We start from the raw sequence: 9,599 nt of genomic DNA, 5'->3' as shown, positions 1-9,599 counted from the left end.
CTCCTTCTCCCCTCCATTTCCAACCATCTCTTTCTCCTTCTCCTCTTCTTCCTCTTTCTGTCCCCACCTCCCTTCCCCTTCCCCTTCTCTCACTCTCTCCCTTCCTGATCAATTTTTATTCGAAAAAAAAACCCAGTTTAGACTTGAAGTTCATTAGCCTTTACAAAATGTACAACTTTATTTACACTATAAGCATTCATTATCATCTTTCATCTAATAACATCTGCTTTATCACTTGGCTTGTTGACATCCTCTGTATCTATTGGAGTTCCTTCACCTGCGCAGGGTAGGGTCACTGTGACTTCTGATGCATGCTCCATGATCCAGGAATGCATCTTATCTTGTCCAAGCTCGCTGTAAAGCTCATTCTGTCTTCTCTCTGCCTTGTTCACCTCCGCATCCATTCTACAAAGACGGAGAACAAGATATAGGATTTAGAAATAATAACTAGTCATTCTGAATCACTATTTATACTCTTGTGCAATGTGCAGTATGTGCAGATTTACAACAACAAAACAACTAACTTGCTTAAAACCACAATAATTGAAATCACTATTTATGGAGCAATGTTTTGTAATATACTGTCTGTAAACAGATCCAACCTTGCTTATACTGGCTAGTAGGCATATATATCTTTGCCAATTGCTATAAAAAATGTTGAAAGTTAAGACTCTGAGACCCCATGAACTAATTCCCTGTGGACAACTACACCCTTAAACAATTTCTGCCCTCCCCCTTTAACTCCCCCATTCATTTAGACCTGTTAAAAAGAAAAATGAGATTTGAATGAGCCTCTGTCTGGTCATCGGCCTTTTGCTGTTCTCTTATAGCCACTCAACATGTATTTTTAATTTGCTTAACTCCTTTAAAAAAATATTAAAAAAATAGATTCTATAATCTGATGCAGTTTGGAATATTTCAAACTTGTAAAAAAGTTGTATTAAACTATAGACATACCTTTTACTCTCACTAAGGGCTCTTTGCAGGAACGCATCAACCCTTTGATCCTCATGGGCTTCACCAACCCGCTGTCTCGCCTCCTACAAAGAGATGATAGTATTTGTCAATGTCATCTCCAGAATCTAGATCTATTTTATTTATTCAAAACTCAAACTCAGAACTCATTTTACAATGTCTACGACTATATCAGGCAAAAAGCCTGGCCACATTTGTGGACAGAATTCTGTAGTTCTATTTTGCAATCTAATTAAAGGAAATCACTTTTTTAAAGATTTGGAAATTCTACAGATTATGCCTAAATTGGAAAAAAAAGCCTGGAAAGATATAGTTACCCACGGCCACCCTGGGCTTAGCCCTGACCCTAACTACGGTAGTAACTATTCTCTTTCAAGGCTTGTTTTCAACTTTGGGCAGAATCTGTAGAATTACCAAGGATTTTTGTAAAATTCTACCATATGGGAGGATCAACTGCCCGCCCCGGCCGCGGCCCCGCTCGAATACAATCAACTTTATTCAGCAATCTTCCAGGCTTGATATCCGCAAGGATGGTTTGGTCCACCGGGCAAACGGCGTGGTACCTATACCGGTACCACTATACACTACACTCGCATCACGAAGCAGTTAGATGTACATTAACCCATTGGTCTACTGGAACCGGGTGGTGCCTGTATTAAGCCTATGGGAATGAGAGAATTCAGTAGTCAACAGGTTAATGCTGGGCGACGGAGCTCCAGAGCCTGCATAGGAAAACAATTCAAACAGCTGGTTGGGTCACATTTTTTCGAAATGTTAAGAAGTAGGTCAAGGTCTAATAGTAGTAGCCTATAGTAGATCTAATTACACTTTTGACTTACATTACAATGTTTTTCAACTCCGGCCTCTGCTCTGGGCATCTGTTCAATTATCACTTAAAATTTTGATTTAAAGAAGTCATTGATTGGAAAAAGGGTGATTTTTCCTAACCCAATTCATCCCATGTTGATGTTGTATAAAACTATGGTCGATTCAACAGGCGAAGTCGAAGAGAAAGTATGCATGCTCGGTATATCATACGGATGCAAAGAGGAGTAGCCTTAAGGGCTCCCTTGAAATGTTTTTTATGATATTATTCAAGGGAGCCTTAACCGCCTCCCATACGACTGCACGGAGAGGTAGGTAAACAACATCTCAAATGTGTCCAAAATCACACTTTGTACCAGTGTTATTCAGCGCATTATACAGCAGCAGCACATTTAGGAAGTGCCAGTCAGAGGTCATCACCATTGTGTAGAGATCGTGAATTCACACGCTACACGTGAAAAGGGAGCTAAGCTGTATCGGTCTGGTAAGAAAATTGCTATTATTTCCTTATTTTTACCTCCGATTTTTAAATTCAGGATGTAAAATTTTACGATTACAACTAACATAAAATTCATCAAAGCCACTGTCCAATATTGGTCGGGTGCGGGAGTGTGTGATTTTGGACACATTTGAGATTTTGTTTACCTACCTCTCTGTGCAGTCGTATGGGAGGCGGTTAAGGCTCCCTTGAATAGGTCTAATATCATAAAAAACATTTCAAGGGAGCCCTTAAAGGTATTACAAAGTTTTGGTATGGGGTCATGAATTTGGTTCAGATTAACATATTGGAAGCATATGCGTTCCTACAATATTCAGTGATCGTTGTAGCGGTTGAAATCAAGTCTCAAGTTGTGAAATTATAAATAATAAACTCTTTATGTTGTATAGCTCCCTCTCAAGGTCAAGATATTAATTTAGCTATGAAACAATATTTCTTGACTAAAATCGACCGATTAGCTATTCCTGTTTGGAAATTTTATATCACAACTACATATTCTGAGATTTTCGTGGTCGCAGCTACCATTGTACGGCCATAGTCTATGCGCTATTTGAAATTTATCAAGATTTACCGGGAGCACCGGTAAATTTTTATATTCGATTTTTCTCGAAAACAGAAATGTTTTAGGGGCTAATTTTTTTAGTGCTTATAATACATCCACATGGGCATCCAAATACGTCAAAATTGTAAAGATTCACTATCCACCCAATTTTCAAAATTTCCCAAAACTTTGTAGGTCTAGATCTAGATCTAGGCCTAGATCTAGATCTATTAGTATTACCTTTAAAGCTACAGAGGAGTCGAAGGTAAGACTTCCTCTTGCGACAGCCACTAAAAAAAAAAAACATTGTAAGTCAAAATTGTGATTACTGCTTCTTTACATTTCGAAAAAATGTGACCCAACCCGCTGTTTGAATAGTTTTCCTATGGCTATGCAGGCTCTGAAGCTGATCCAACGCCTTCGGCGCGGCGCGGCGCGGCGGCGGAGCTCGCTAGGCTGAGCTGACCTGAGCGGCCTGAGTCTGGCTGGGTTCGACTTAGGAAGAGATAATTATCACTCCACAGTCTCCACTCCTGAAGGCATCAACACACCATTTTTAGTTTCATTTTAATCCTTACCCGTTGCTCTTCATAATTTCGCGTTACAAAATCTGCTAGAGGAGACTGGCCATTTTCTTGTGGTAAATCTCGGTTTTCCATGGCGTCTTGGGTTGTTATTGGTGACTGCTCTCTGTAATTTCCCCTTTGTGTTTGGTGGACGCCATCTACGACAGGATTTTCAAGGCTTGCTTGAAATTCGACGGTCTCGACTCTCACTATCAAAAGCTTTGTGGGGTGGGGGGGGGGGGGGGGGGGGGGGGGGGGGGGGGGGTTATTATATATATATATATATATATATATATATATATATATATATATATATATACAGTGGCTGATTCAGGGGGCACAGGGGAAAGTGCCCCCGCCCCAACCCCGGTAAAAATAAGGGGGAAACTAGAAAGGAGAAAAAGAAAGAAAATTAAAGGAAGAGAGAAAGAAGAATTAATAAAGGAGGAAGGAGAGAAAAGGGGAGAGGCGGAAAAGGAAGAAAGTGGGAAAGACGGAGGAAGAACAAAAAAGAGATGGAAAAAAAAGGGGGTAAGAGAGAATTTTTGTGAGCGGGAGGGGGGGGGGGGCAATTACCGTCAGACTAGGATTAACAGTCGAGAACGGTTCAACGAATCGTCTTCTTTCTCTAATAATTTAATTTAATAATTTCTGGATCCACCACTGATATATATTTGATAAAGCCCTTTGATTTATTTAATTTTTGGATTGATGAAATCATGCTCCTCATATGGGACGTATCCGAAGTAAGCCTAGACCTAAATCCCATGCACGATTGTCGGTCTCGTGAACGATTAGAATATTATGTCGAATCTCTCGGTCTCATGGTGCATGATGGTGCATGCTTCTTCTTCTTTCAGATACTGCGGCCGACTGCATGGGACACCCCTAAGAAAGAAAGGTTTAACGGACAGGGTAGGATGTGATGTTGGTAACAGAAATTGAGGAGAAAGAGCCTGGGATTGTGGACTGTTATTTCAAACTAATGTTTGTCCAGGATTGTAAGGCCTAAAAAAAAAAAGATGTTAATTGTATTGCCCTTTGCGACCGACCCAAAATCTTGAAATCTACGGTCGGCTTTTTAATTTGTGTTATTTTTACCGTTTTCAAAAATATCAGCCTAAAGAGGAGGTATAAAAAAAAGGGTTAAAAAACAACAAAAAAATCTGACCGACCCACCCATGTTTTGGCACCTTTAATGCCTAATAGCAAACAAATGCTGACGATTTGTAGTGGCTAATTGGAGTAACCTTAATTGTAGGCCCGAGGTCCGTGCTCCGGTCCGTGCCGGGGTCCCTGCTGCATAATATACATCAAGCTATTTTCTTCAATTAATCGAAAACAACATCATTTTATGTTTAGGCCTATTTGCGCCTATTTTGTATAATTATAGTTTTAGTTACATCCGGAAATAAGATCATTATCAAAGTGTGGCACGGTCCTCCTCGGAGCACTGATCAATCCTCGATCTCCACCCTTTCATTTTTTATTATCCACTTAATTCCCCTCTTGAATTGGTCATTAATAACGCTTCTCCGTCCATCGACCTGTGCTATTTTTGCCCGGTCCAGAAGTAAAGCTGCATGAGCACCTTTTCCAGCTCTATACCCAGTAGCAGGGGCGTACGCAGGGGGGGGGGGGGGGGGGGGGGGGGGGGGGGGGTTTGGGGGTTCAACCCCCCCCTTTGGTATTTTTATGTGTGTAAACCCCCCTTAAAAACCTAAACCCCCCCCCCCCCCCCCCCCCCCCTTTGGATTTTTTTTTTTTTTTTTTTTTTTTAAATTATAAAAAAAAAATAAAAAAAAAAAATGGCCACGGCTAACCTAAAAAAGGTGACGTTACCCCCCCCCCCCCAACGAAGAAAAATGTCAAATTTTCAAATTTCGAGACCAAAGAAAAAAAAAAAAAAAAAAAGTGTTCTCTTACGAGTCCGGGTACATTTCGTTTAGTGAGAATTTAGCAGAGAGATATTTGCACAGATCAAAGAGATTCGACACGACGCCCTCCAAAGATTTTGTTATAGCGCCATCTAGCAACACAGTACATTTAGGTAAAATTAGTAAATACGTGTCATTTCCCTTTGCTCGAGTCGTCACAAGCTGTCCAAATCACACCGTTCATTATGGTAAGATAACCTAATTTACTATTGTTTTTGAATTGTTTTTCTATTTTTATATTTATGTCCGAAAACGTTAGATTTTCTGGATAACTGTTAGCCTGAAATGGAGAAATTATAGAGGGAAATAATTTAGATAAATGTGGGGCTTCGAAAAGCACAGATCAGCAGCTGTTTAAACTGAAGTCCCATCCGCTTTAAGTGGCGTTTCCTATTGTTTGGTATTGGCTGTGCAAAAAAAGTTGGATCAATCTTATAAAACGCAACATTTACTTGATCATTTTCTAAATTATAATCATGCGATTGATACCTTTGTCCTTAATTGCATGCATTTGGTGCTTGAAAGACACAGTTATAAATACAAATAATGAATACAAGTTATACAACTACAACTTAGGTCTAGATTGTTCCAAATAAGAAAAGAACAGACCAAAAAAAAAAGAAAAACGCGAGAGTCAAAGCCGGGGAAATAATTGTCAGTTGGTAAGTTTTCTCAGGAGCATGATTTAGAAATCCCATCAGTGATCTCCAGGTGCTTATCGGTTTGTTATTTACTCTGGGCTTTCTCTTGTCAATACAAATTTCCCTGATCAAAAAAAGAAAGAACAAAACAAAGCAAAAAAATTCTAGTCAATTCAATGTTTCAGATCCATATAATTGATAGATTTAGACCACAGCTCATGGAATAAAAGTCAAGAAACTGCAATGTCCAAATCGTCATGCTCCCTGTAAATATTTAGACTTGCTCTTTTGCATTTGATAATTCATACAGACTGTCTCATCACCAAGCTCAACATCGGTAGGAGGAGGAGGACGTTCCCCGTCGTCAAAATCTGTGTCACCAAGGTCATCAAGTGGAGGGTCACAGGTCAGACAAAGGTCAGTACCTCATCATCATCATGCATGCTTGATTACCTTGCAGTCTTATCACATATTATCATCGTCTCACTGGCATAGTTTCAACAATTGTGCCTGAAACTCGAATCTCTGGCTGCAATTTGTTGAGTATTGAAGAGTTATAAATATTTGATGGCAAAAAATATATTTGATTATGGGAAAAACAACCTCCACTGTATTTAAATCTACATGTTACCAAATTGTTGAGCTTTTTATAATGACAAATTGTTGTATTTTGCAATGAATTGTGGGCATCTTATTTCAATGCAAAACGCAGCAAATAATTCATCTTCTTAAAGACTGTCAATACTACTGGGCCAGGGGGTGTTTCATAAAGAGTTTGTAAAGTTACACATGACTTTAACCTCAATTAAATTATGGCAAAAAATATACTTTGCATTAAAAATGTTTGTTATAATAAGAATAGTAATCTACATTTGCACAGTTCAACTTAATAAATAATAATCAAGAATGATTGAGCATCCCATTTGGCTTTTCATATACAAGTCATTCGTAAAGCCATGCATAACTTTACAAACAGCTTTATGAAACACCCCCAGAAGGGATTAGACCACACAGTGAGTTCACTGACAGGTGGCTATCTCATTAACTCAGCTCTCAACTAACATAAGAAAAAGAGGATCATGGGGGACCAACAGGCACCGATTGGGGAAGTTTTCTATATAGAGGGAGCAAGTAGCTACAAGTAGGACAGTAGGGCTTTAAACTAAGGAACCTCGTAGAAAGAGTGCCAAATAATAAGAAGTGTGTATTGTCATTATGTAATTTAGTTTAGTGTCACTAATGTGTCACTTCCACCACATCCATAGCCAAAGACAAGTGTGTATGGAATGCTTTGTATATAAAGGTATTAGTAAATACATGAACTTGCACGGTATGATATTTATTTAATTCTTTGTAGGAAATCTGCTGGTGCCACCACAAGAGGGCGCACTGCAGGAAGTAACAGCGGAGGAATGTGGAGATTCTACACAGAAGACTCCCCAGGACTTAAAGTGTAAGTAATATCAGAAAATTAAAATCATTCGTCCTATACGGTTACCTGTACGATGTGCTGATGAGTAGCATGGGGTATATTTTCATGATCAAATCGCTTCATGGTACAATTATATTTGTCAGATTTTAGTAGAGGATGGATGATCTCAAAGAAAATCTCAACCTTTTTCAGGATACTTCTTAATTGTGAAAGGCAGATACGTACATTTATGCTGATTGTTGACATTTTTGTAGTAAACCAATACTATTAACTTGATGACATGAGAGACTCCCCTATTTATTTCAAAGTTCACAATGTTCATCTCCCTTTTCACTTTGTGCCAAATGTTTGTTGGTTGTTCATTATTCCTGACTCATATTTTTAATCCTCTTTTATTCAATCTTCTAGTGGACCAGTGCCTGTTCTTGTCATGAGCCTCATCTTTATTGCATCAGTTTTCATGCTTCACATCTGGGGAAAATACACCCGCAGTTAGAATGACTCTTCCCACATCTCAATGGAGCGCAAAGCTATATGGTTAGGAGTGGAACAAATGAACTGTGTAAAACAGGGGGAATGCATGTACTGAGGGACAGAATACTCAACCGATATTCTGAATCATGTTTGATAATAGCCTACAATTGATTTCAACAGTGATGAATGCCACAATCTATGAGAAAGTCATCTTAAAGTCTACAAGTCTATGCTGTTTTTCCAATTTCCAACCGACAAGTCCCAAGTCAAACTCACTCATCAAAGAAATAAGTTTACTGACGGTTCTAAAAGATAGTTTTTCAGTATTCACGGCATTAGCCACATAGTTTTTAATTTATCGTTTTTTTTCTTCCTCACAACGTTTCTTATCAATTCTGGAGTTGCAGGGAAAAGTGGTCAATTTGTAAGGGGAAATTATGATTTGTCTGTCCTCTATCCTGCCAGTCTGTATATTTCAATGCCTGTTTTTCTGTGAAAATTCCCTTTGAACAAACCAAATTCCATACTGCATATAAAACTCATGCAAATTATGCGGTGATTTTTGTCCTTTCTACATGTTTTTGTTGTGTAATTTGTAGCATTTACTAAGTACATAAAGATAATATTACAAAATAAACAAAAGTGTGGCACTGGACATATATCACATTGTATTGTAATGCAGCGGTCACATATCTCCCAATATCTGTATACGAAAGGTCAGTTCAAACATTCCTTGGGATTTCAATTTAAAACTAAAGTTATGTAGTTATAGATAAAACTTATTTTATTCCTAGTAATAATAGTAGAGTAGTTATGTATGATGAAGGAATCTTGTCAATTGCGTTTGGATTTTAAAGATAATAAAGTTTCTGTGTAAGTTGTCTTATATACATTTGTGTTCCTCTTTTTGTATGTTGTGACTACATTTTATGGATATAGGGCTAACGGGACATGGTGTTTTTTTGTTTGTATTGAAGATCACACTTTATATTAAACTCTCTAATTATCAAGTGATTTCACCAATCACCCTTTGTATTATGGTGGTTATGACTAGCCCTTTAAAAACGGGCCATTTCCATGTTCTGAAAGAGTTTTTTTAATTACAAAAGTCCACTAAGGTAAATTAAAATTTGTATATAAACTTGAAAAACATTATTGCCTATGTCAATGGAAGAAATTTGTAAATAATTTCATGTTAAAACCAGTGCAAGGGTCAAATGTACTGGTAGTTTAAAAATTTGCAACACCATTTCCCTCTTGTGGAGACTGAGCACATGCCCCCTGTGCCCCCCTAGATCCGCCACTGTACGTGACTACACGAACGTGTTGCATAAAAATCTGTTCCAATCCATGCTTTTCAGGGAACATTTTTTATCTGATGTTCTTCCACACTTGCATGATACAATGATAACGCTCACAAATTATTTTTCACCTCTTTCCAGAACTCAACTTTCTCTTTAATTGCCCCAAAACCTCTGCCACAGCAAAATGAAATGACTTGGAGTATGGTATACAAAGTGAGTGTGGTCAGAAATACACACAGAGAAGGAAGGGCAATTTTTTTAGTTTATGTAGCTATTTCATTTATCTCCAAATTGTGATATTTTCGTTTTACATTTAAAACAAATTTCCTTGCAGCAATTTTATTTGAGGCAGTTTAGCTGGTTATGTTTGTATGAGGCTTGAGGTGTCATTATGAAGCGAAGGAT

General features: G+C 38.2%; 2 protein-coding genes across 2 annotated transcripts; one reads left to right on the top strand and one right to left on the bottom strand.

Moving 5' to 3' along the window:
• Window positions 1–149: 149 nt before the first annotated feature.
• LOC115920514 lies at window positions 150–3,547 on the bottom strand. Its single transcript, XM_030976347.1, has 3 exons — window positions 3,419–3,547; window positions 958–1,040; window positions 150–405 (listed from the first exon to the last, which is right to left on the bottom strand). Exons 1-3 carry the CDS (start codon window positions 3,497–3,499, stop codon window positions 210–212), a joined length of 360 nt encoding a protein of 119 aa, XP_030832207.1. The 5' UTR covers window positions 3,500–3,547; the 3' UTR covers window positions 150–209.
• A 1,783-nt stretch (window positions 3,548–5,330) lies between these two features.
• LOC576727 (protein transport protein Sec61 subunit beta) lies at window positions 5,331–8,780 on the top strand. The gene is made up of 4 exons (XM_001176097.4): window positions 5,331–5,531; window positions 6,295–6,401; window positions 7,342–7,437; window positions 7,825–8,780. Exons 1-4 carry the CDS (start codon window positions 5,529–5,531, stop codon window positions 7,910–7,912), a joined length of 294 nt encoding a protein of 97 aa, XP_001176097.1. The 5' UTR covers window positions 5,331–5,528; the 3' UTR covers window positions 7,913–8,780.
• Window positions 8,781–9,599: the final 819 nt, after the last annotated feature.

This window comes from Strongylocentrotus purpuratus, unplaced genomic scaffold, assembly GCF_000002235.5.
Source record: "Strongylocentrotus purpuratus isolate Spur 01 unplaced genomic scaffold, Spur_5.0 spur5_contig_870, whole genome shotgun sequence".
NCBI lineage: Eukaryota > Metazoa > Echinodermata > Echinoidea > Camarodonta > Strongylocentrotidae > Strongylocentrotus > Strongylocentrotus purpuratus.
Note: the sequence above shows the minus strand (reverse complement) of the source record. Positions and strands in the feature narration are given on the sequence as shown.